The following is a 27477-nucleotide window of genomic DNA, read 5'->3' as shown; positions in this document are numbered from 1 at the left end:
CCTGCAGAAAGCGATCGAAATTTAAAAACAAACACTGAGTGTGTAACGCTGTGTGAATACGTCCTTTATTATCACATTCTCCTTTTTACACTCGTGGAACCCACCCTCCTTCCCATCTCCACCAGACAGTCGCCTCAATCAGTCAGACCTCAGTCCTCATCTTCACCTCCGTCAGCATCCAGACTCCAGGGGCTCATGTCCTAAATCCTATCACTGCTGCGATTCCTTCATGCCATGATGGGTCATAGGAGTCAAATCACCAGATACATTAATTTCTCCTTCTCAATAAATCAAATTCTTACAAGTGATCTCGCCTTATTGAAATGCATATATGTATAATATGCTGGAGGAAATCTGTGCAGGCACAGAGATCTGATGTTCAAACCAGAACTCTTCTTCCTGTAAGGTGACAGGGCTAAGCACTGCACCACTGTGCCACCCACAGGACATAATGCATATGTCACGTGGGTGACAACAGGAAGAAAAAAGTTAAGAATGTTCAGCATTTGTAAGGGTGATAAAATTGCCATATAAAGCTGTTCATTCCACTCTCTCAGCAGTGCCTGTGGTGACCATGAAACATGAAGCAGTCTCCAGTCCAGAGCCGTACTGGGATAGAAGAAATGCTTTGACACAAAGTTCAAACTAAAACATTTTCTTAAATTGTTCATTACTCAGTGAGAGGTGGTCAGGGATTAAATTAAACAATGTTACAAAACAGGTAAGATTCTTATGATAATGAAGGCAAACGATAAACAGTGAAAATTTCAAGTCTACAGCAAGATTTTATGTTAATTAATCTTATTATTCTAGACAGTTTTATATTTATTTTACTGCAGATTTAATGAAGCACTTTAGTGCATAGCAAGAAAGAACACACGTGGCTTCTGTATGAAACAAAAAATCAGTCAGGTTTCGTTGTGTTTTGGCTTCAGTCCTGCACAGTTGCTATAAACTAATAAAGTAGAAGATTTCGCTGTGCTGCTGAGTTTAAAGACAAATATGTTTTTAATGCAGACACAAAGGAAAGCACCTGATCGTCTCATCATTGAGCTTCTCACTGAGGTAAGACTGTAATGTGTTTCCCTTAAAGTATGAGTTGCCTTTGTGATATATGTTGTTGTGAATAAAACTGAATTCATTTCAAGGAAATTGTTGTAGTTTATAAAATATGATCAACACAGGAGTAAAAAAAGTAGTGTTATTCAGGGAATGTTCATTGGCTAACGACGGGTCACAAGCCCGTAGCCAATGAGCATGCGATCTCTTCAGTTTTCCTTTCTTGTGCTGCTGTCTGTCAAGATCGTGACAGAGAAAACGATCAGTTAGGTTAAGGATACTATGTTTGTTGCAACTGGTTACATTTACTTTTTCTTCTGGAATTTAACAAACCAAATGCAGGAGCTTTGTGTTGGGCAGGAGGGGGGGCTGCAGCTTCAGGTTTAGCAGTTATTTCAGAGTTATTATTGGTTCAGGAATACTGAAGCATCATGCTTGCTTTATTCATCTCCCGTGAGTTCAGAGCAGGGTTCAGTCCTTCAGGATAAACAGTCGTCTGAAGAGTTCTTGGACCTGGTCCTTCCCCGTGTCCTCATGGCCCCCCACTGAACGCTGAAACCAGATCTTTGACGCTGCTGGCTGTACGTGGTGTTTCCTCGTCCTCCTTCTTCTTCTTCCTCATCTTTCTTGGGTTGGCATTGAGACTCTTGGAGCGCAGCGTTGGATACATCTGGTCCTCCCCTACCAGCAGCTCCTCCTCCTCCTCTGCATTATTATTCTGACCCTCCTGTTCATGGCTTTGCAGCTTGGTCTCATCTAGTTCCTCTTTGGATTCCTTGCTGGTCAATTCAGTGGCCCAATTCTGGTCCTGCTGGCCGGGGCTATAGATGATGTTGCTGACATACTTCTTATTGGAGGATGGAGAGCTGCTGAGGGTTGGAGAGGATAAATACTGTGTGACCTTTGACCTCTCCAGAGGGAAGGACACAGCCGCCTCCAGTCGGCCCTTCTCTATGGGTTTATCTTTGTTAGTGTCAGCCGAGTCACGTTGAGGTGAAATGGAGCAGATCTTGGGGGATTTGATGTCTGGGTCACAGGGAGAGATCAGAATGTCCACGTTTGAAAGAGACTGAGTGTCCTTAAGTCCTTGTACCTCCAGAGCTGAGCAGAACTCTTTCAATTCACCTAAAAAGAGAAGTTCAAACAGAGGATAACTGTTTACCTTCATTCTTCTGATATAATGCGTCCAATAAAGACTCATCTCCTGTCCTACCTGTTTTGGTTCTTCCCTCGCTGTTCCCACCTTGCCTCTCTGGACTCTGCTGGACCCTCTTGTCGTTTCCCTCCATGTCTCCGAAAACCGACGTCCTGTCGTCGTGCTCCAGCTGGTATCTGTACAGACTGTACCCGTCAGCGCTGTTGATGCTGCCTTGGCGCAGCAGAGTGCCCGGCTCACACACGGACGATCCTCTGGAGTGCGTGCGGACGAGCTCAGCTCGGTCGACGCCCGCCAGCTTCTCCAGAGCGTTCATCATTCGGTTAGAGAACTCCTCCAGCTGAGCCAGGCGGAGGTCGACCGTCTGCAGGGATGCCTTCATCGAGTGTTCCCTTTCATTTACCTCCTCCAGACGCATGAACATGTTCTCCACCCTGAACACACGACATGAGTACTCAGGGCTGTGATGGCAACAAGTTGTAAGTTATGCTGTCTCACTTAAGTTTCAGTTGCCGGGTAAATCATTACATTTTTGTTTGTTTTTTTTCACATTTAACAGCATTTTAAGTTTTATTCAGTTCTTAACGTATGTATTTTTGATTCTGGCAGTTTTGGTCCTCCACAGATTGCACGCTGAGATGAACACGAACCTTTCAGACGTGACTCTTATTCGCTCGTTGTTAGACGACTGCTTCTCATCGTCCTTCTCTCTGAAGTATTCCTCCACACACTGTTCCTCAAACTCATGCAGACTCTTCAGCTCATCTGCATTCAGCACCAGCTCTGAGGGAACACAGCATTTTAAACTCGGCACACAAACACACGTGACTGCAATGTGTGCCTCAGACTGGTAGAGGTGGTTCTGATAGCTCGAGAAATACCAGGATTATGCTGTATTCATACTGAGCCTTTAACCTACTTTAGCTTCTGTTAGTGATGTGCTTAAACATATTAAATTTTTAGATATCAGATACTGAAAAAAACTGAACAGGATCCAGAGTTTAAGTTCAGGTTCTGATTATGGCGGTCTCTGTCTTACGCAGTCGTCTTTCGCGGTCGTCGTACTCTCCACCCTCTGCTCTCCGTCTGCAGTGGCAGCACAGCCTCTTCAGTACAATGTAGATGTGGGGGAAGACGATTAGCGGCGGGGGCAAGATGGGGCGGTCATGGAAGGTCATGATCAGCTGATATCGCTGGAACTTCCACACCTGGTTAGAGATGGACTTCACCTCAAAAAAGGTGTTGCTGTGGAGCAAGTGGAGAAAATCTCTTAACTCATTCACTGCCATTGACGTCTATAGCCGTCAATTGCAGTGTATGAGTCAATGGGTTTAACTCATTCACTGCCAATGGCTGGCAGTGAATGAGTTAATTATCACTTTATCATTATATAATCAGGTTTTCAAAGTTCAAGGTGAAGTTATCAACTGGAACCGTGAGCTAACTAGAAAATGGTTTCTAGGTATTTTTCCTTCCCACCAGTTAATAGATTATGGTGACATCTACACAGGAAGTGACATTCCCAGCCCGGGCTATTGTTTTCAGTGCATCTCTACTGTACCTCTGTAGAGCAATTGAGGGGACACACTGCAGATCTAAGCAGTTTGTCCTCAGATGTTTCCTTGGATAGAAAATTTTCCAACAAAATGATTTCCTCTCAAGGTCTTGATATAGACACAGTATAGCACCAATAACATCAACTCGTGTTCCTGCTGCCAGATGGATACTTTGTTTCTATTGATCACACAGCCCTTTGTATCCGAGCAGAGAAGCTAAAAGGTCAAAGTTCATTTAAAAGCTTTGTTAAATTGGAAGTGTGCAAAAGTCTGCTTGGGTCTGAGTGATGAAAAATTTGTCATCAATGGGGTGAACATGAGGCTTCTTTTGGATGTCAGCATGCTCTACAGTCTGTCGCGACACTAATGTTACAGAGTTTGAACTATAAGGGCACAAACAGTGTGTTCATCCTCCAGCTCCGAGCAAATGAGTGAGTATAAGGCCGGGATTATACATGCTTGTGGACATGAACAGCTGTGTACTTGGGCAGTCACCACTTGATAATGAACCTCACGTCACATACTAAGTATGTACGTACGGCAAAGTAAACACTGCCATAATCAGCAGCCAAATGGTTTTTAGGACACATACGGATCATTCTCAGTATTTTGTCCACATATTTTTCTGTTTCCACCATTTCCCCTTTTTCGACACTGAAACTAAACTCAACTCTTCTTCACTGCATTTAACTTGAAAAATATGACAAGTGTTTTTAAAGTGGGTTTTGTCTGAGTCAGCGTCTGCAACCCCTAATTTCCTTGTCTGCAGTGCAAGTGTCAAAGCTTAATTGACAGTTGTCTACACCTTACAAGGTGTGGATAAAGGCATGCCTGAGGCTGGCTTTGGGGGATGCCAGTTTTTGTCTTTGTGCTCTCTGGGCTGTCATGTGTAGCTCGGGTTACTAACGGATTTAAAATTAAATGTTGTTTCCTCTTTATGTTGTGACTTTTAAGCCACGACGGAACATATGTTACAGCTCGTGTCTGCAACGACTGCTCGGTGTACTGACTTGAAGACGGCAATGAGCAGGTTGACCAGAAGGATGTTGGCTACCAGCAGGTAACAAGCCATGATGGCGGGCGTGAGCCAGGCTCCAGGGATGCAGGGAGGAAGCTTCTTCCCATCTTCATCATATAAGTTTTCTCCACAAGGAGCTGAAACCCAAATACACACACACACACACACACACACGCATAGACTTGCAGCACTCATTAAATCTGACATAAAGAGTAAACTATAACAATGCAAAAGACAACATCAGGCAACAGCATTTATGAGCAACTGAGTTTTTATGAGTGTTACCAAAGAAATTTTAAATAGGGTCTGTAACACCCACCCTCAGAACCTCCTTGTTTCATAGACAGCACTTATGAAATGACACATTTTTGTGAGGGTAGCTTAGTTATTTCAGCTGCTAAACTCATTTCAGCCTCTTCTGGTTCAATGAGACTGAACCGAAGGGAGTTAAAAGAAAATCAGTGAGTTTAAAAGCATAAATTCAACAAATGATGGTCAGTAGATAATACAACTGAGATTTCACAACACTATGAGATTAGCCTTGTATGACCTCAAATGCACAGATGAGCACATTGACTGTTTGGTTTGAGTGGGTTAGTGCTTTTAGATGCTTACGGTTGATTTCCATCGCGTAAACTGTCCAGGAGCAGCGGAAGGAAAGAAGGAAGAAAAATAATCAGCTGAAAATCCTCAAAAAGTGAAGAAGACTTCATGTTGGAACCACTGAAGGAGATAATGTCTAACAAAGGAGAGGATGACAATCACAGTCACAATGAACACAACAAATCAACTGCAGGGGAAAAAATAAAATTCGTTTGTAGTATCCAAATGATTAATAAAAAGCATAAGTACAGTGAAAGTAAATACAGAGATCAATTGTTTTTGGAGGGAGAGGACAGCAGGGTGTGTGGACTAACTGATAGTTTACAGCATGGAGGGAGGACGGGGTAAGGACAGCATGAGGACAGGGGACTAACAGCTGTCTTACTATGGATTCTAGTCTTACGGTCTATGGAGTCGGCAAACACCTCTCCGTAGATCATCCAGTAGGGCATGTAGAAGATGTTGCGGGCCAAACGCCACGTCGGCTCCTCATCTGGGTGGAGGATGGCCTGCCGAGCTACACCAAAACTCATCAGCACCACCAGCATGATAACCACGAAGTACAACATGTCGATCATCTGGAGACATGTGGGAACACGAGACATTTAACCCAATCAATGTGGACTCTGTGACGATATCAATATTATACCACACGTATAAACAATAACCTGTGTGCACTGCTGGTACCCCACATAAATCTGATAATACAGTGTACATGTAGCTGTGTACTGTGAGGTACCAGTACATCACAGTCCTTTTAAATGTAAGACTATGATTTCCTGGTGCCTTTACAAAAGGTTGTGTAACATTGCGTTGGCCTGACTGTAAGTGCGGTTTCCTGAATGAAAACATAAGAAGAAACCCACACCAGGGGTCCTACCATTTTGCCGATCATCATGACATAGGGCCCCAGGTATTTGTTTACTCCGAAGATGTCAAGAACTCGGATGTACCAGAAGATGATGTCGACGCAATAGATGACGCGGCCATATCCCATGTAGGGCTCAGGCTCCAGCCGCAGCAGGAACCCAAAGATGAAGACCGAGATAGCCACCAGGTCTGTGATGTTCCAGTAGTCCTCCAACCACACGTTGATCTTCTGCTTCAGCTTCCCAGGCTCGGACATCAGGATCTGACCAAGCAAGTGTTTTCATCCAGGTCAGAAGAAAAGGTCAGAAGTTCATTTTTCAGAGACTGTAAACACGTTACTGTACAACCCGCTTGAACTGTAATGATTTGAAAAGTTTCCTAAAGTATCAATATTGCTAATGTAATTCAGTCTAATGCATTTCTAATGGAACAAAACAATTAAGGATCAAATGTTGTGTTAAAAGTGTAATTCAAGAAGAGACCCTTTAATATGAGATCACCTTTCAACCTGTCAGCTCAGAGGATTAAACCTTTAGGTTCCGCCATTGAGCATAATTTCAGTTGCATTTGGTTACATTTTTTCATGTAGTTTCTTCAGTAAAGTGTAAAATTCTAATTAGGCAAAAATAAAACTTTCTTTTTCTGTTATTAGCTGTTCAGATCTCACCCTGCACCCCGATCAGATTTCATTTTGTCCTCACACCTACTGAGCTCATGCTAACTGTTAATGGCTGTTTTGTTTGTTTGTTTTTCAGGCACAAACTTTGCTTTGCCTTCAAAATTTTAATGACCTTCAGAGCAGAATCCAGAGTTCATAACAAGCTCACACTCAGTCTGAAAATGTAAAAAATATACTTGTCAGACAAGAGCAGTGTCTGTGTTATATAACACAGTACTGGCATACCAGTATAAATTGCAACTTGGAGCAGCAGAGATAATGTTGTTCTTGCACACCTTCACAGACTGGAAGAGAACCTGATGTGGATCGATTTAACCACCTGGGCCAGTTCTTGTGTAGTTAGGGACTGAAATCTGCTGCTGAGTGAGTGTCACAGAAGCAGGCGGGGGTTAAACAGCCAGGTGTGTTTGACGTTCACCTGTCTGAATTTCTCCAGGCCCAGAGTGACGATGTAAGAGACGACGATCCACTCTTGCAAAGACGGCCACCGCTCCATCTTCACCAGGATTATGTAGTTATACAACATCAGATACACCAGGTATGAGATCTGGCATGGACAAAAAACACAAGGATCATAGAATCTAAAAGTAAAAATTCAGCTTCTGGATTTATGATGGACAGCTAGAATTGGGAACGTTTCAGACTCTTAGACCTCTGAGTCTTGATGTGCCAATTTATTTAAGCACATAACATTGTCCTTCAGAGTTACGACTCCTGGGAGACCCGGGCAACCCTTGGATAGTAAGTTCATTAAAGATATGGGAAAGAGTACTTAAAAAGTATCAATTAAACCAGAGGGCTGGATTCCTTAAGTGGTCTGCATATGACCCATAATTTTTGCCTAGTAAGATCGACTCAACATTCAAAACATGGGCAAATAAAGGTCTCACCACATACAGTACGTTGTTGAAAAATGGAAAAGTGATGAGTTTCCAGGACCTTAAGAAAAAGTTTGGGTTGCAAAATCAAGATTTTTTTTAGATATTTGCAACTGAGGGACTTCCTGAATAAAAAGTTAAAAAATCCTCAGTTATCAACTGGGAATGAAGAGATTATATATATATATTCGAGAATGTATATAGAGATGGATCCTATTACAAAATTTTTTCCAAATTATATTGTTCACTGATCAATCTACGGGGTGATGATACAAGATATGTTAAAGCAAGATGGGAAACAGAGAGCAACCTATCCCTAACAGGAGAGGAATGGGATGGGATCTGTAGACAGCAGTGGTCAGTAACAAGCTCCCCCTCATGGAGGGAATTCAGTTGGAAGAATGTAATTCGTTATTTTATTACCCCAGCTCGAAAATCCAATTATTCTCAGAATACAACATGCTGGAAGCATTGTGGACATGCAACAGCAAATCATTTCCGCATTTTTTGGGAATGTCCCCATGTGGTTCCATTTTGGAAGGAAATACATAAGGTCATGGAAACAATCTTCCAAAAGAAAATACAATTTCATTTTGCATTATTGTACCTAGGTAACCTAGAGAGTCTTAATCTATGCAAACCGGATAAATATTTGTTCAGTGTGCTGTCGGTAGCTTCCAAAAAGGCCATAACTCGCCTTTGGCTTAAAGAGGACACTCCTACTATAGATGAATGGATTGATGTGATATATAATATTTTTGTTATGGAAAGAATAACTTTTAGGCGAAAGTGGCAGGTGGACTCATTTGACAAATATTGGTTGAAATATGTACAAAATGGGAGGCCCGATTTTGTATAATGTCATTGTATTTCTTGGTTTGTTTCGTTTGTTTGGTTTTGTTTTGGTCCGTTTGTCTCTTTTGTTGTTGTTTTGTTTTGCCTTGCTTTCCCCCCCACGGTGATTAAGTTGAATTTGTTGTACATGTTGTATAAATAAGAAAACTAATAAAACATAAATTAAAAAAAAACAAAAAAAACATTGTCTGTTGCAGTTCTGTCAAACACGAAGTTTCAGGGAAAATATTCATAAATGTTCAGTCTTTTTATATCTACCAGATACTTATTTTTATTATCTGAAATGCCCTTTTATATATTTCTCATTTTAAATATTGAAATGTGCACTTGCCGTGTTGAACCAGAACTTGGTGAATGGGGCATTGTAGAACTCATAGATTTTCCTCCCGATAGGAACCCTCTTCCCGTGCTTCTTGTCACTCTCATTTTCTTCTTCATCTCCTTTCTTTGAAGTAGCGTCAACATTAGATGCTGCATCCTGAAACAAAGTCTTAGTTACTCAAACAGCCTGATTTTATGCCGATGTTAACGACACGAGAGTTTTATACCTTGTTTGACTTCTTGTCATCTTTAGTTTTTCCATCATTGCTTCCTTTGGATGAATGATGAGGAGCTTCATCCCCAAGACGAAAGTCCAGGAGCATGATGGCAGGAGGGAAAATAATCCCTAAAATGACCTGGAGACAGGGTGAGGAGGGGACAAAGGTCAAGCTTAACAGAATTATGTTAACATATAGATGCCTCTACTGCTGGGATCCCTCAGGGTTCTATCCTTGGGCCCATTTAATTTAAAAATTATATTTTAACTTGTGAAGTTCTGAAAAGCAAACAAACTCTTAACCTTTTCTGTCTATCCAGTTTCTTTATTCTACCCTTTTCCTGAGAAAACCTTGCTGCTGTATTCTGCTGGTACCTTGAGGCTGTTGCTTTTGCCCATCCTCAGACAGCCCATCCACATGTCGGTCAGCAGCATCTGGCTGCAGGTGTGGGCAATGAAGTCTCTGTGTTTGGCAGCTACAGCCAGCTTCAGGCAGGTGGAGTTGCTCCAGTTTTTTAGCTCGTAGGTCAGGAGCTTCATGGCCACCTGCTCATCGTGTTTGTAGGATTGATCCAACAGCTCATAGGCCAGCTGACCAAAGTCCCTACAAAGAAAAAGGCCAACACCCTCCTTAGGCTGCCTCACAGTGGATACTTTAAAGCTGGAAAACCAGCATGTGGCTTTAACAAACACAACTGAGAAGGTTTAAAAGATAACAAGGGCCTTAAGAGTATAAACAGAAGCTGGACACGATGTCCAGGATTGTGTGTGGGACTCACTTGGAGTTGTTCTCCAGGTCCTGGTAGATGTCATCCACCAGCTCGCTTTGGGAAGACTCGTGAGCCATGGCCTTGTAGAGCTTGCAGGCTACTAGAGCCTTTGCCATGGCCTCCTCCCCTCGCTGCCACAGGAACAATGCCATCTTTTGGCGCTTCATCAACACCGCCCACACCATCAGTTCATGGAAGGGGTATTGGAACCTGCTGACTTCAGGGTCATCTACATCAATGTCTACTTCCTCCTCCTTTTTCTTGTTCTTCTTTCCTTTCCCCTTTGGACGGGGTTCATCATCCTGCAGAAACCAAGCAGGTCAGCAAGTCTTCCTCTCAGAGCAGATCACCTTTAGTTTTCAGATCTACATGTACATACCTCCATGCCAAGAAGCTTCAGCGCTTTGGGCTGTAAGACACAAGATGAAAATGTGAGTAAATATTAGTGTATTGATGCTACAGCAGATGCAAGGTCATTTCTATCGCAGCTCCACCAACTTTACTCACTCTTTTGAGGCCATACAGGTTGTTATACAGAGTCCTGAAACTCTTCCTTGTGTACTTGCAGCGGTACGCTCCACCCATCAGGAACTCCAGGACCAGTCCAATATCGATCAGTGTGATCTGGTAATCTGGAGGAAGATTCCCCTGAAACACATGTCATTGGATTATGCATCTTTTGTTCAGTCATTCCTCATATTTTCTTTGATTTGCTAGTTTTCTTTCTGCAGATGCAGTGTAGAAGAGCCGATTTCCTTCAGTGAACAGGACACTTATACCTCGTTTTTAAAGGTCGTGAACATATTTTCTATGATGTGCAGCTGCGGTTCTGCCCTGGTACCTTCTGGGGACAAGCAGCCTGAGCTCAAAGCATATACTGCAGTTTAAATATTTCATGAACTCGGTGAATCCAGAGCACGGTACTCACCTTTTTGACATCTCGGACCAAAAAGTGCAGAGTGTTGGCTGGTCCCAGTTTCTGCAGAAACCAACCACAAAACAAGGTGATGCGAATAAAAACAGTGGTGGCTTCTCTGCTTAATACAATTTATACAAATTAACAGATTCACTTAGAGACCAGAGGACGTGATGAGCGGGATGCACGCAGACAGCAGCAGAGAGCTGTTTTGTAATCTGACAATAATGTGGTTAAACCATTGTTTTAAGAGCTTTTATGTCTGTGGATCAGAGCTAGATTAGAGACAGCAGCAGTGATATAACAGAAGAAGGACATTAAGCTGCAGAGAAACGTGTCAGCGAGAGTAAAGTGGTTAGAGCAGAGCTTTTGTTTTGTTAACAGATGTCCAAATTTTATTGAGATCAAACAAGCATGAAGGTATTATATTACAAGGGAAGAGTAACAAATGGTGAAGTACCAAGAAATTGGAGCATTTTCTGCCTGATGTATATGAGCAGTGTCCCTGAGAGAATTAAGATTTTTCAATGCATCATATAAAACCAAAACTTTTTTTAAGGTTTCTGCTGATTCAAACAGTGCAGTTTAATCTTACTCTCATATTCAACAAACCAGCCCTCATTACTGCATCAATAACAAACAGGCAGACTGGGAAAAACATTTGAAAGGTGACATAACATGTATTACCAGCAGGGTGTGCTCAAGCTCCACTGCAGCTCAGTTCAATGCTCTTCCAGCCCCCATTGAAGATAAGATAAAATAACTCTTTATTGTATTTTGAATGAACCTGAGGTTTATGTGTGTGTTACCAGCCTGCTGTGAGCACCAAATAATCAGGGCTCTCACCCTGCTACGTCTAACATCTTGATTCAGGATAATCACACCCAGTTTAACACCACCATAAATCGGTTACCCAGTTTCATTACCCCGTCATAAAATGATGCTTTGTACTGGGTTTAAAATGGGTTATTTCTTTCTGCTGCTGATGGATTTTTATGCTGATTTCATTCAAGGTCATTTTTAATTTTTATTTATCATATAATTCTTGCAAAGAGCACTTTTTTCGTTGTAAATCAACTATGACTCTGCACACGGGAGGTGTCATGGAGTAGGTCCTCCTCTCACCGTGTTGTACAGCTCCTCCAGACGGGGGATGGTGAGGAAGTGGTGGATGTTGACGCCGTTCTCAATCAGAAGTTTAACGAAGTCGACCCTGTCCAACACCAGAGCGTCCAGCATGGCCTGTTCCAGTGAGTTCACCTGTCCCACACAAAAACACCATCATGACAATCATCCCCTGCCACCTGCTTCTGGATCACAGATTTGCCTCGATGTGTCAGTCACTGAGCGGATGCTGGTGGCGGCTATTCAAGATGATAACATCACTTTTAGTCCAGTCTCCTACCCAGTTGAGCAGCTCCAGTTTCCGAGGGTCCGTCTCTTCAGGAGGTTCAGGTTTGCTTTTTCCTCCTTTTCCCTTCTTCCCCCGGGGTTTCCCTTTAGCCCCTCCTGCTGATGGTCGCTGGGCTACCGGGCTCTTTGGACGGTCAGAAGGTGAAGTTCGCACAGGCTGAAACAGAAAGCAAACGCAAGTGGGGAATCAATAATCCACAAACACATAAGTAAAAGACACCTAGGCTGAGGAAGCAGACAAATGGATGACAGAACGCTGATGTCAAAGAAAAAAGTTTCTCTTGAAAGAAAAACAAAGTTTACGGAGTGACTGAAGCTGTTGTATCTGTGAACTCACAGGCCAGTGGAGTCCATACACAAAGATCTGACTGCGAGCAATGTCCACTCTGTTCCAGGCCAGAGCCAAGCTCAGCTGATCAGACGCAGATGCATTTGTACCTGAAACCAGGAAAAAAGATCTCACCCTCAGTTCCGTCCCTACACAGACATGTTTTTGGAATAAATATTAGAAATATGAATGTGTTGCTGTTACATTGACCAATTAAACCATGTGAAATCACTGCGACTCCATATGCTTGAAGAAATTATCTGTATTGCCAGCAACATGTGGCTTTCATGACACTCATTACACCAAATGTCCCAATTTAAGTGGAGAAAAGCATAATTTGCTTTGATGTACTCAGACCTATCAGAGAAATGATCCTGAACTGAAACACAGGCCAACATTTCTCTTAGGCAGTCGCCTGTCTAAAATGTTACCTAACACAACAGCATTAACATTGTTGTGCGTTTCCTTCTTAAAACCCTTTCACACACCAACCTTTGAGCAGAGCTGTGAGGATGGACATCTCAATGTCCTGCTGTCCCTCTGAGCCCATCCTGAACACTGTAATCTACACAATCAACAAAGAAACAGCACAGTGAGCGACACAAACCGCAACAGACACCCAGAGCCTGAGAGGCAAAGCTCAGGGCAGAGAACCGGTCCCATTATAGGTCATCCGTCTCAAATCAATGTGCATCTTCTGCTTTGCTGGCTCCAACTTACTTATAAATCTTATGGTGCAAAGCTTGGACACATATAGACTGATTACTGTGACAATTTAGCTTCATTTATCTAATATTTTTCAAGATTCTTTCTTTGAGTCAACATAAATTAATTTAATGTCAGAAAGAATTGTGCATGCTTTATTTTGCATTTTATTTAGCATCAAATATTAGACAAGAGACCTTAATGTTTTCATAGTACTCATTCATTCACACAGTGACATTTTTAGCCTTTTTGAGATGTTCATGAAAAGTGGATCAGCTGATCATTTAAAGGATTCAAAAAGATCTTTAAAGGATTAAAAATATATGAAGCTAAAATTTCACAGGAATCATCATTTATCTTCAAACTATCTACAATAACATTTTTATGCAAATTGGAGACGATAAAGCAGGTCGTAAAAATGTGATTGAGATGGAATAAGGCATACGTAATCTGGTAAATCTGTACCTGTTATCTCTGAGCCTCCAAGGATCTATTTCCTTTGATCAGATATAAAAGTTGGATGCAGACATTAGATGTAAATGTGATGAAACTGTCAGAATTCCAGATCTAACAGACGTTGGTCTTGATTTATGCAGCAGACCAGGGTCTGAGCAGCTCTCCTGCAGAGGTGGTGTCCAATGCAGCAACCTGAACACAAATGTCTTGTGACATTTGCCAATAATGTTATTTGTATTTATTTTTAGATGCAGGCTGTATCACATTCAACTCTTAATCAACACCGATTGTGCATCTATTTTTTATTTTATTTAAAAAGACCTTAAATGAAAGGTCATCTGATGACGTCCTCTAATATATTCCAGCAGCATCAATCCAGCCTACTCATGAGGAAACCGTTTGGTTTTTAAACCCCCTTATCTGGCGATCTCAGCTAGACCATTGAGTGTCACTGAAAATGACATTGAAGGCTTCCCAGTGTGGTAAAATATGAAGGACCCTCAGTAAGTGTCAGTAAAGGATGAATCTGGAGTGAGAATCTGTTGTTTGGACATGTGCGGCAGGTTTTCAGATGCGTTGCACTGCTGGTTTCCCCCCCATCCCATCTGTATTCTGTTGATTTGGTCTTTGTGCTTATTTACTAATTGATTTACATTCAAAAGGCAGGTTCTTCTCTGGAAGAGATTAATGGATAATGATATCATCACTGGAAGTCAAAATCTGAACAGGCATTTTCACGTGTGTGATTTACACGAGCTTTATTTTCCTCATGTTTCTGACTTCAGGTCATGTCTGCAGACGAACATGTGAACCTGCAGCAAAGCAATTTTAATCTGACAGCAGATCAGTTTAAGTGAATTGATGTTCAGATTTTTACATTTATGGGCAGCCTGCTGTTGCAGCTGTTCTCTGGAAGAAGCAGAGGATTGTGGGATTAAATAAATGGTGGAGGGTCACAGAACAATCTCCACTAAGTGCTGCAGTGTCAGTTCAAAGGGAAACCCTTCATTGTGCAAATGTCACAGTGAACAGGTTTGTATAACATGAATCTGTAATCTGCAGAAACGGTGCCCAACCAGTAGTGTAGGTTAACTTACCACAGTTACACATGTGAGGTTTAAAAGAACTTAAACAATGTTTAAATTGTTTAAGTTCCACCCACCCACACACACACACACCTGAGCTTTTGTCATTACAATCAAGTGTTTGCTCAGTGCTGGTTCAGAGACTTAAGCCATTGTTCTCAAATTGGCACCAACACTTGTGCACCCTGGCATGTAAGGTAGCTCCCCCTGGTTGCGTTCGGTCATCAGGCCTCTACATGGCTTTAATTCTTTTGCAGGGTTGGACTGTTACAGGACACCCTGCCCTACACAGTACAAAAGAAAAATGGTGCATAGCCAAGACGAAGGAAAAATAAAAACCAAAATCTGGCGCAGACAGTTTAATTTTGAGAAAAATTAATGCGTTTCATTGTGAACTCAAATCACAGTTTGACATTCGGTTGTTGTCTTTAGTAAGTCTGCAGCATATTCATGCACTCCTGAACCACTCCGATCCAGGCAGGGATTATTTCGTCCCCAACAGTAACACAGTGTATGAAGGCAGTAGGGCTGGCTTATGATAAATGACTGAGACGAGATGGGTTGGGGATGGAGATCAGGTTTATTAATGAACTGATGAGGACATATGTGACAGACAAATGCAGTTATGAACCCCCCCCCCCCAAAAAAAAAAAAAAAAAAAAAAAAAAAAAAAAAAACCCCACACACCTTAATTTCAATTTGCCCCCAGCCAACCTACCAGAGCTCTCTTCTTCATGCACTCCATCACCATGAGGAAGATCTGCTGTGCCTGGCTGCGGCTGTAGTTGAAGGTCTTCTGGATGGTGACCAGCAGCTGGTCTTTGACACTCTCACTAACCAACCTGCGCAAGAGAAACATCCAGGTAGCCACATTAACATTAAACTGAGGAACGCAGAGGGGTATAACGATAAAGATATTCCATATTAAAACTGGAAAACTATGAGCGCCTCACATGATCTGATAAATTGAATTATTAGTAATTGTGCATTTTAGAAGCAAATGTGATTTTCTACATGACATTGTAGTCTGGCTATTTAACTTCAATCTGTCGATGACAATCCTCAGTGATTGTATCAATACCATAACTGCCACCAGGTGTGATCGTCTAGTTAAGCCTGGCTTTTACGTTCGTTCAGCTCACCCATCTTCCTCGCAGTATCTGTGAGCAAACGAAAGGATGTCTGAAGCTCGACCACTGCCATCACAGACCACCACTGGGACAGGGGGCTCCTCCTTCAAGCTCTCCAGTGTGATTGAGATAACATTTGGACCACCTTCTACGATTAGACAGACCACTGGGACCCCCTGACCAAGACCTGAAACCACCATACACAAAAATAAGTTCTAAGGCCAACTTCTATCAGCATCTGCAATTCAAAATAATGACCTTTAGCATTCAGTGATTAGCTTCACTTGCACCAATTTGGTTTTCCTTTTCTGAAGAGTCACTCATTCACACAGAGTGCTGTGCAGCTTTAGCATTGCTGAGCCACCCACCAGAAAACTGCTCTCATGCATGGTCTTCCACCTTTATGCAGGACCACGTACCCAAACCCAGCACCCCTTTCACTCTGGAACTGCTTTCTAGCCATGCATTGTGCTCAAACTAAAAATGGTTTGTTAAAGACAACATTTCTGCCACAAGTAGTGTGAAACAGCCGCCTCACTTAGACTTACCTGACTCGATACAGTTAAGGTTTGATAGAAAAAAAAAAAAAAAAGTCTTGATTTTCTGGTCATTTATGGTGGCCTCATGAAGTGAGAGGTGACAGCTGAGCTCCCCTTTGCTGTCCCTGCCTTACAGACAGCTCCAGGCATAGGATGACAAAGGGAAACCCACAGGTCACACAGATTGATGGACTGATAAGCTTCAGACTGACACTAAAAGCAATTGTGCATTTTGGGTAGGTCACATGTTTGACTCACGTGTGTTGATTTTCTGCAGAGAGATATGCTTCTCCAGCTGCCGGCGGAGGCGAACCTCAGCGCCGTACTTTCCACACGTCCCGTTATCAGCAAGGATGAAGTGGGAGTGGCTGCTGTTCAGGACTGACAGCTTGCTGAGCGGGTTGGACATTGTCTGATAAGGCCGGGTCACCTAAAACATGAAACCCCATGTTTCACCCAAGTGAGGAACAGCACATTCTGCTGCCAGGTGTTTTACTACATAAATATCTGCAAACACTGTCGGCTTAGACTCCGTCTGGTTTGTCTTACATCTCTCCCAATCAGGTCTTCTTTGTTCTCCACAATCCCCCATGGTGCAATCCCGATAGCACAAACTTTCCCTCTGGACTTTGAAGAATGGTCTTTCAGAGCATCGCCAACATGGCGGATGACTCCTGGGGAAAAAAAAAAAAAAAAGAAAAAAGAAAAGTCATGATATACAAAATGACTCTTTTTGATGTCAAAGAACAGCAATGGCATCAAGTCATCTTTGCATAAAGAATGAAGGCTGTACCTGTACTGACTCCTCCAGTGAAGATCCAGGCTCCAGTGGTGACAGCAGCTTTGATCAGCCCTTTACCAAAGACCTGCTTCAGCTTGGGAGGCAGGTCAAAGTTCTGGAGGCCTCCATGAACAGAGATGAGTAGTGTGGGAAGCTCCAGCTGCCAGTCCTTCACCATCAGGTGGAGCAGGGAATCTGGTTTGGAGTCAAAGGAGACCCTGATGTACTGCAGGAGGAGGAAGAGGTGTCAGTGCTAGAATGCTACAGAAGCAGTGAAGCTGGCGTGTCACTCCTCAGGCACACTACCATGGCCTTGTTGACATGTCCTCCTCCCTGAAACTCCAGCACCCCGTAGGCATCAGTGGGGGAGACCTGGGTGTGTTTGAGGGCACTCCATCTCTCCGTAGATTGGACTTCCAGCTGGACCAGTGGGGCCCCGTCCTCTTTGGCCCCCAGAGGGATGGCGGTGTGCTGTGCCACCAGCTGACCACAGCTGCACCTGAACAAAAACAGCAGTACAAACAGGTTACAGGCACTGATGTTCATTTACCGCCTCACTGTGTAAGGTAACTGTTGCACTGAGCAGAGGGGGAACTGTCGTTTCTACTATAATATGACGAGATGAGAAACTATCATTTCCACTTTAACCATTTTTGCTTTTATAGGATATCAACTCTGCAGACGGGCTTTCATTAAATTGCAGGAACTGAATGTTTTGTGCAACATTACCGCAAATAAAATTTCTGAACCTGAAGTTAAACACTAATAGTACAGGTTCTCCAAGAATTCTTCATAGCAGCAGAACTCACATTATAAACCGGTGGTCAACTCGTTTTTACCATCAAGCTCGTCTCGTTTGTCATTTAACAGACATGAGGTCATATGACTAAAGCACATAATCAACAGCGAGTGACCAGTCACATTACACTGAATGAAGCGATCAGTGTAGAAGAGAAGCAGCTAATAAAGACAGAAAGACTCCAGTCACTGGAAAGCTTTTTGGCTCCTCTGGAACTTGAGTTGCTTGTAACAAAAACAAGTTAGAAAGCCGCACTCATGGCCTCAATTACAACACTCAGGCAGACGGGAGCGATTCCAGAAAACCAGCCTTAATTTACATTACACTCAAAAACCCGAACACCAACGAGCACAAGCTCAGAGCCAAGAACACACAGAGGCTAATAAGGCTACGTTCACACTGCAGGCGAAAGCGCATCAAATCCGATTTTTTTGACCCTATGCGACCCATATCCGATCATGCTATGACAGTGTGAACGGCGCAAATCCGATATTTTCAAATCCGATCTGGGTCACTTTCGTATGTGGTACTGAATCCGATACATATCCGATGTTTTAGAAAGCGACTGCTGTTTGAACGGTCAAGTCGCATTAAATCCGCCTTTTACGTCACCGACACAAGACTGAAGCCAATTATCAGCGCCCGAGAAGACATCGCGAACGCTTCCTGGCCATCCAGTGTAGATGTTAGTGAAACTGTTGGGAAGACAATGTGAACATTTTATTTGTACTGTAATCTGCAGATTCTGACAGAAATCTGCAGCTATCATTTGAAGCACCGCTCCTCTCTTAAACAGCAATAAGGATCATTATTAGGTTATTTACATTATTATGTAAATAACAAAATAACTTAAAGCAAAAATTGGGAAACGAAGTCCGAAGTCTGCATATTAAGGCCATCAGTCAAACATACTGTTGCTCTGGGTCTAAACAGAGCTCGTTGTGTGTGACAGCTTCTTTTGCGCATGCGGGCCGCTTTGAGCGTTCACACTAGAGCGCGTTTGCTGTCGCATTTTATTTGTAGTGTGAACGAGCAGACAAAAAAATCGGATTTGATCAAAAAATCGGAATTGAGCATTAAGACCTGCAGTGTGAACGTAGCCTAAGGTGAAAGACTGGTCTGTTTATACAGATGAGTTCATCAGGGAAGTGGAGACAGCTTGGGGAAAAGGGACACAGGTGAAGACAATAAGGACAATCATTAAGGATTAGCTCAAAGATACAAAAGAAACAAAGGAAAAAGGAAATAAACTAAACACAAAGGCAAGAAAACAGAGGCTGGAACAATAGACCAAAACACAACAAATACGAAGAGCTAACTGAAATATCAAACTCCAAAAATGAAAATGAGGGTTAAAAAATTTAAAAGAAAAGAAATAACACAACAAACCCCAGAGGAAGCTGTAATTATAGCTGCATGAGGAGGACCAGCTGATAAAGATCACTTGAAAGTGACTGAACGCAGCTCGTCTCCTCGTTCATAATCATTCTGTCCGGTGAGAGAAATTAAAAAGAAGAGAAAATTCTCTCTCTGAGGTTCTGCACTCGATTGTGTCGTTACCTGCTGGCGTCTTTGCTGGGAATGATCTGGATACATTCCCTCTTCTGGAAGGTTCTGTCGATCCAAGCTCTCTGGATCTGAAAATATGTGATTACGAAGAAACATGAGGATGACTCTGCTTCTCCTTCTTCACAGTAACAAAGTAACAGGTTAACTGTCATCAAGAAAAACATGAAACCGAATGTCCAAGAAACACCTGCTTCCTTTCATCTTCAAAGGAACTTTAATTATTAATTTATCAAATTAAACTTCACTCATCCAACACAGTGATGTTTTTAATTTAAGGACTATATTTTTCCAACTCTACTGATAAATTCACATCATCTGCACAAAGAAGGTAACAAAAGGCAAAGAGACAGAATCATTGTTTTGTCAGTTTGATCATAGAAAATGATTTATTCCACTTTTCCTGCTGTTAATAATAAATAAATAACTAACTATTTGGTGGTGTATCCTAAGGTGGATATTATGGATTAAATATGTCTCACATCAGCAAGATTACAAGATAAACTTAGTCGTGGATCAGAGTAAGTTTTTATAATAAAAACAAAAACTTTATTCAGTCACTAATATAGAAAACTATAAACAGGAAGTCAGCTGAGCGTGTCGGTGCTCTCTGTGGTTCATTCTTGTTCCTGTGTTCAGCTGCAGAATGACTCAAATGAAACACCAAACTGCTCATGTCTGAATATATCTGGCTAATTTCTGGGAGAGTGGAGCTTTCCATTTCTTTATGCACCCAATCCTCTTACCCTCCGTCCTAATCCTGGAGCTGCACAGAAAAACACACGGAACTCCCCTTTAAAGCTCTATTTCCTGTGTGTTTAAATCCAAACAGCACCAATGACTGGTTGTTATTGTGTGTCTGCACTTTGTAAAATTCCTGCACTCTGGATGATGGAGGATTAACGTCCGAACGGCACATGAGCCTCAGCGTCATTGTCTATTTCACGTGAGCGATAACCCTCCACCATCATCATCATCATTATCTTTCCCTCCCCATCCTCCTGACAGCTGAGGAAGAAGAGGAAGAGAATCAGGTAAATTCAGTGATTCATCAGGCAGCAAACGTTCTGTAGAGAAGGAAACCAAAGTTACTGTTCTGGGTTTAACTTTAAACGAAACAAAGACGTGTCAGAGAAAATACTTCAGATGTGAAGAAGTCACAATTAAAGGGCATGATTTTCACATCAGGATGTGTGTGAGAATTCAAATGTAGCCCTCAGTACAAATCCGTCTGATATCCAGTAAGGCCAACATTAGAAATTAGAAAATAACTTTCTAATGTATGCTGCTTTATGTATGCTTGAGCCAGGCAGTGCCCACACCTGCAGCAAACTGAGTGTTTCCAGTAGTAAAAATGCTTTTCAGAGAGCTCCATGTGGGAAAAGTTGACTTTGTTCCCATCAGGATTCTCCCCAAATTGTCCAGAGTTTCCTGTGTGACAACAGCTAGAGGGAGAAATGGTTAAATGAAAGTGGGTGAGCCATTGCCTCTAGCTAGGATTCTGCAGTTGTTTTAGCCTGCAGAATAAAAACCCAGGAACGGAACCAATCCCAAAAAGTTCTGTTCATTTGGACGTAATGATTCAGTGGGAGAAACGTTTCCTTACTTATCCAAGTGTCAGCTGACTGCAGGTTTCCCCAACCTTATAAACAGTACCTTTGCACAATGACTGAAGCCAGCACCACTAACGATGGACTGCAACTGATTCGTGACAACTGTCTGATTTTGTTTTTTCAAACCCAGAAAGCAGCTCGAAATTATCTAGTGGCAATGAAGGATGTCAATCTCAAGAATAGCCAAATTTTATGGTGGACAAAATCTTGCTTCTTATTCGTTTCTCTTCAGTTTTTTCAGTGTGTCGAGGTCGTAAACACATTGACAGGGATAAACCTAAAAAAGTACTTTTTAGACATTTTTTAAAATTAATCTTTGAACAGATAAAATAGATTTGTTGTACATTCGCTCTATTTCTATCCACTATGAATATCATTCTTACAGAATCTTTCAGAAACCAACAAACCTCTCAGATGCTTCATGTTCAGATCGGGCGAAGAAGAGTCAGAAGTCTGTGTGGACACCAGCAGCAGCCTGCACATCTACTCCAACGTCCAAACATCTCACTCAGTGCTAAACCTGAAGTGAACTGCAGACCCAGCAGCTCTGTGAGCTCCCACTGGCTTCCAGCTCCGCGAGGACCCTGTGAGGACTGGGTCTGGGTGCAGCTCAGCAGATAAGAAAGGAGTTGACTTTATGCAGCTGAGCAAGTTCATGTGACAAGCATGTGAGGCAGCAGGGCTCTTTGTTCGACCTGGTCTCATGACTCCAGGCCGAGGTAATCCTTCTGGGAGTCTCATGACCCATCAAGCTTCAACACAAGAGCATTTTCATGAGCTGCTGGGACCAGACTCAATAAATCTGCTTTTAAAAATCCCCCAAAAACATAACCGCCCAAAACCTCCCAAACCCTGATCCTCCATGTGCTCAGCTTTAAACTGAAACCTGTTGAACCTGCTCCCCCTCAAGATTTCGGTTTGTCTTCATGGAAACTGAGTCCATCTTCTTTGGTTTGAATCGTTTTGCTTCTTTACTCCAGTTTTTACATTTGGTTGCTTTTCCACCGCATCTCAGAGAGGAATTCTGTGCTCTTTTCTTCACTACGGTCACCTCCACACAGGAGTTTAGAAATGCAGAGCCCACTTTAATTCAGGACGGCCTCACCTGTGGACCAACCAGACTTTCTAACATTTTATCATGGCACGAAAAGCACCGCTGATATAACTGCATCTGGATTCTGGGAAACACTCGTGAAAACAAAGTTTGCCTGCACAACAGACCGAACACACATTCAGTTCATATGACAGTTTAATCGATCAGAACATGTACTTTTACTTCTGATACTGTAAATAATACTGATGGACCTCTTCACAGGGATTTTATTGCAGTACTTATACTTGAAAATTTAGTGGAGTATTTGTTCCGTTCTTCTGTGCAATAATATTCTGCTAAAGTACTTTTAAAGTGAATAAAATAAAATCAAGGAGTGTTTTCTCAACGAAAACAGAAAAAAGGAAGGACTCAGCAACAATGCACAGGGTGTGTGAGAGAGGCCTGGAGATTTGGATTATCAGGGGTTTAAATGAGATTAATGCTGTTCAGAGGAACTACTTGTTTGCATAATGAGCTGTTGTATTATGCTCTATTTTATTTCATTCAGAGACAGGAAGTGGACCGCAGCTCTGAACCAATCAGAGAATAACAAGGTAGGAATAAACAGCAAATCTCTTCAGTCGGCACAACAGCAGCACAATGCATTGATGGGGAGGAATCAGCAAAAATCAAACACTTATTCTTTGTTTTTGAACAGATTTAGTGCATGTCACATATGTAGTACCAACACCAGTTGGGGTTGTACAACAATCCCTGGTGGTCTCTAGTTTGCATGTGTGTTTCCATGTGAACTGGAGCCTATTTCAATTTATTTCTATAAATATTGTATGAAAACATATTAAAAATATATACTGATGATAATTCGTTCAACGGTGAAAGCAATATTTAGGAAACTGATAAACCTGTGCCAGAAGTAAATGTGTAAAGTTCTTTTGGACTTGCATCAACACTTAACTGAGGTTCATCGGGGCAGTTGTTACACAATCTTTCTGACAGACACACAAACAGCAACAAAAATATTTCTGTAAGATCTCAAAAAGTAGCATCAAAAAGCTAAAATAAAAACCTCAATGAAAAAATGCTGGAAGAATTTAAAAAGAAAAGAAAAGAAAAATCAAGCATTTGTGCCAAAAATACAAAAAAACCCCAAAAAAACCTGCAGTTCCCACGATCGCCACGGGCTTCCGTTTTTTTAAAATGTCCAACTTTACAGCAGAAATTTAAAAAATAATGTTTACAGCCTGCGATGTGAAACAGTTTTGGGTTCTCTTTATATAATACCTACTTCGTATTTCAGTTGCATTAAGGCTCAAAATTGGCATTATTAAGTCTGAGCTGGATGCTTATAAAGGTGGTTTTAGCTGAAATGTTTAACTGGTTACCACTAATTTGATTTACTGAATTGGGTCCCATGCAGGTTTACTATGATGATGCCTTTTGAAAGTTTTCATACAATTATGAATCCATTTTATTAATTTTATCAAACTCATTTTATATATGAGTATAATCTGTGATAAATATCAATATCAAAAATTCTTTGCTCCAGTTTGGGAGAAGGATATTCTAGGATTTTTTTCTAATTTAATTATGTTGTTCTATGAATGAATGTTCTTTCTGGCACTTTATCTTACAAAAGGCTTTGTGCAATCCTTTTCTTCCTATAGGAAAAGTGCCTGTCTTAGTTTTTATAAACAAGTATAACCCTCGATGACATTCAGTCAATTTAATTTGTTCCTTTTCTTCATAACTTCTAAAAACTTTTCACAATATGCAACGTTTTTTCCCATTTTTTTCATTCATCAAATTAACGGGAAACTGATTAACTGAGGAGATACAGGTGAAGCTTGCGTCTGACAGAAAGGATCTGGTTCGAGTGTTAAGACGAGCGTGTTACTCATCTGTGCGACGTTGGCGTCTCTGTTTTATTAATTAGACCCTTTGCTGTTCGCACTTTAATGTGTCTGATTTCACAGTCACATGTTTTCCAGGGAAAATAAACAGATGATTGTGTTCATTGAGCAAAATCACATGAAGCCAATGAACCGTGAAGTGAGCGGGCCACATGATCTGAGGAGGAAGAGGAGGGGAGAAGGGCATGAGTAGGTCACATGGTCTGAGAGAAGGTGCTGCTGCTTCCTCCCTGAACCTAAAAACAAAAATCTGATTTCTTTGTTTTGTTCAGATATTTGTCTTTTTGTTTTTTTAATTCTACTAAATGTGAAGTTGCAGTAGCACTTTATTTAAACCAGTTTAACTGTCCTCTAACTGACCTCCAAACCCAGCTTCCTGTTCTGACCCGGGGGGGGGGGGCCTTGCACTGTTACAACCCTCGGTCATAAAAGAGTGCAAAGAGTGATTTCTGTGTTCATGCTGTTGTTGATTGGCTGTCTCCCTGTGGATTCAGTGTCTGCAGATAATTTTCTGTGGAGTTTTTCAAACATTTCTCAGAACAAAACCTCAGAGTCAGATGGAGGCGGTGGTGGTGATGATGATCAGAACAAAGATATATAAGAAAATGCAAGACTGAAAGAAAAATGATTAAAACAGCACAATGGCACCAGTGAGAGAAAACCGCAAACCACAAACAAGGACCAAACCAGCACGAGGAGGCCTTCAGATATTCAGTGAGTGTTTTCAGAACTGCAAATGAGTTTCAGAACGTTTGCTGAAAAACACTGACACCAAAAAAAGTCCAGAAAAAAATCAAACAGGCTTCACAGAGTTCATCTTAACATCTTAACTGAGAGACCAGGAAACGTTTCTCCAAGAGCTCACTCTGGTTCACACCCACCAGCTAATTTTAACTTACACTCAAAACATCTGTAAGAGGCAGCATTATGCTAAACAATCTCAAGGGGAATGATTGCAGGATATTCAAGTTCTGAGAGTTAAGGTAAGTCTGAGGTGCAGGGGTGGAGCCAAATAGTGGCCAGGTGGGTCCAGTGACAGAACAGAAGTCTTGCAGCATGCATGCATCCTATAGAAGGCTGTGCATGTGTACAGCTGATGTTACCTGCAGTGACTACTAAAGAGCTTTTTCTCTTAATGCTTGTTTAACCACCTGCTTTAATTGCAGTTATGGATGAGCTTCTTTAACAGTTCAAAAAGAGGAACTATAGGTAACATTTCAGGTACTTTTTGACCATTTGATGCTGTAAGTAACGATCTCATCCTGGCCACCGCAGTAAATATTGCCACCTTCCCAGGTGAGTTTTCCATCCTACCTTCTGTGATGCAGAGGATGCGCTGCGTTTTATGGATGAGCGTTTGAAAGACCCATCAGTTCCTCTCCTCCCTCTGCTGTCCATGTTGGTAAAGTTTAGCTTTCCTCCACCTTCATCGTCCCATCTCCCCTTCTGTACGCGTGTCCTCTGTCTCTTCTCTGTCTCCCGTGTCCTCTTGTGGTCGTCGCAATCCCGTCCTCAGTCTGTGATGCGTTCATCTCTGGGTGGGGTGTGGTGGGTGGAGACCCCATCCTGTCTCTCCATGTGTAATCAGGATTAGTGGATGCTACAGACGGCCAAGGGTGGTGCTCTACGAGGGATGCAGATTTAATAAATGATGATTGGAGGTAAATCTACTTTAAACCTTGCCTAACTCAGTGCAGACAGGATAAAGTTCTGTCTTTTATTCTTTCATAAAACTGAAGTACCACTCCAACATATTTGGATGTGCAGCTCCACCTCAGCACTTTCACTGCTGTGAAATTTTAAATGAGAGTGAGTTGGGTCAGATTCCCCACTGCTGTTTGCATTGATAGCATTAATGAGAGGTAAAGGCTCCATCTGCAGGTTGACTTGAACATGACAAATTTATTCATGACAAGAACATATCAGTTGCTCCAATTAATCATTTTTCTGCAGCATAAAGCAGGATCAGGTGACCCTGCAAAAGGCTCAGGCTGCAGGAGGACTTCCCCTGATGCACTGAGAACTTCTCCTCCATGTGCCTTAAGTGCTGCTTTCTCCCATACTATTTGCCTATACGCTGTTTTTCTTCTCTGTCCTCTCACGCCCCAACCATTTGCGGCAGTTCGCGCAAGCATCGTTCTGCAGAAGGTCTCTTCCTGTTTTAAGGGTGTTCTTCCTTCACACAGTCAACAAGTGCTTAACAAATTAGGACTAAAAATAAAACATTAAAACATATTTAATAAAACTTCTATAAAATAGAGTGGCTGTCACGGGTTGCCGGGGCAAGCCGTGTGGGAGTTATTTAGGACCAAAATGCGGCAGCTCTAGTGCAAGTGAGTTTATTAAACAGAAGTAGATACAAACAGAAATGGCAAAGGTGAGTATGGAACTACGAAAACCTAAACTGGGCAAAACTAACAAAACCAACCAGAAACGAAGATGCAGGGAGGCACAGGAAACCGGACGGCGAGAAGCAGACGAACGAGGACGAGGTAACACACACTATAAATACACACACCAGGAATCAAGGGATGGGAAACAGGAGGGGAACACACCTGGAAGACATCACAGCTGACGAGGCAGGGGGAACGTAAACAGAACACACTGACATAAGACAGAGCCCTTCAGAGTAAAACAGGAAACACATACGCGTAATGACACAGACTCAGAGACGCGGACTAAACACAGAGACCTAATACACTAAGGAGATACACAAGCAGGGAAGACACCAAACAGAGGAAACACAACTAAACCCTAGGAAACCCAAAACAACAGTCATAATACAAAACTATCAAAAGTAAAAGCACAAAACCAAAAACACTGGGTCACCGACCCAGGACCATGACAGTGGCAGCAGAATAAAAAATAGTCTTTGCTGAATCTTTGTTACGGAAACATCGGCATGGAGTTTGGGGTGCGATTCATCCCGTGTGAAGCGATGTTGAATTTCAGTGGAAGGGAAAAACAAGGATCTGCATTTTGTCCCAAGTGGTATGACATCAGTGACTCTGCACTGAATCTTGATTATGATTATGAGTCACTTTGGCAAAACCATCTTGGTGTTTTGCAACTAAATGTCATGGATGAAGCGTGCAAAAAGCAAAGGGACCAAAGTAGCCACGCCTTAAACCATCCCCTGCTTTATCATCTATTTCACTCTAACTGGAAAAATAATTTACAAAGTGAACTTTAACGTTTTG

General features: G+C 42.1%; 1 protein-coding gene across 4 annotated transcripts; it reads right to left on the bottom strand.

Moving 5' to 3' along the window:
• Positions 1 to 43: 43 nt before the first annotated feature.
• Positions 44 to 27117, bottom strand: LOC309706824 (transient receptor potential cation channel subfamily M member 1-like). Of its 4 annotated transcripts, XM_082533723.1 has the most exons (29): positions 26706 to 27117; positions 25592 to 25901; positions 19695 to 19771; positions 17642 to 17834; positions 17348 to 17561; positions 17104 to 17228; positions 16813 to 16984; positions 16028 to 16202; positions 15604 to 15727; positions 13132 to 13204; positions 12649 to 12749; positions 12304 to 12468; positions 12024 to 12158; positions 10911 to 10961; positions 10490 to 10630; positions 10362 to 10391; positions 9992 to 10284; positions 9588 to 9816; positions 9223 to 9351; positions 9006 to 9152; positions 7360 to 7488; positions 6273 to 6524; positions 5796 to 5970; positions 5405 to 5425; positions 4782 to 4926; positions 3255 to 3460; positions 2866 to 2998; positions 2273 to 2649; positions 44 to 2184 (listed from the first exon to the last, which is right to left on the bottom strand). In XM_082533723.1, the coding sequence occupies exons 2-29, from the start codon at positions 25673 to 25675 to the stop codon at positions 1592 to 1594; spliced, it is 4689 nt and encodes a 1562-aa protein (XP_082389849.1). In that variant the 5' UTR covers positions 25676 to 25901; positions 26706 to 27117; the 3' UTR covers positions 44 to 1591. The 4 variants fall into 4 exon arrangements, with proteins under 4 accessions (XP_082389849.1, XP_082389850.1, XP_082389851.1 ...); XM_082533724.1 differs by lacking the exons at positions 19695 to 19771; positions 25592 to 25901; positions 26706 to 27117 and adding exons at positions 18145 to 18513; positions 19236 to 19673; XM_082533725.1 differs by lacking the exons at positions 44 to 2184; positions 2273 to 2649; positions 2866 to 2998; positions 3255 to 3460 and having other exon boundaries at positions 4791 to 4926; positions 5405 to 5528; positions 26706 to 27115.
• Positions 27118 to 27477: the final 360 nt, after the last annotated feature.

Source organism: Aulonocara stuartgranti (assembly GCF_965226115.1).
Source record: "Aulonocara stuartgranti genome assembly, chromosome: 1".
Lineage (NCBI taxonomy): Eukaryota > Metazoa > Chordata > Actinopteri > Cichliformes > Cichlidae > Aulonocara > Aulonocara stuartgranti.
Note: the sequence above shows the minus strand (reverse complement) of the source record. Positions and strands in the feature narration are given on the sequence as shown.

Bases quoted from the DNA above. Each gene is read 5' to 3' on its own strand.
- LOC309706824 (XM_082533723.1), bottom strand. From the start codon at position 25,675: ATGGACAGCAGAGGGAGGAGAGGAACTGATGGGTCTTTCAAACGCTCA. The intron at 12,469-12,648 runs GTGAGTTCACAG...TTTCTGTTTCAG, and splicing joins TGTATGGACTCCACTGGCCT to CCTGTGCGAACTTCACCTTC. The intron at 10,285-10,361 runs GTATGTACATGT...TGGTTTCTGCAG, and splicing joins TGAAGCTTCTTGGCATGGAG to GATGATGAACCCCGTCCAAA.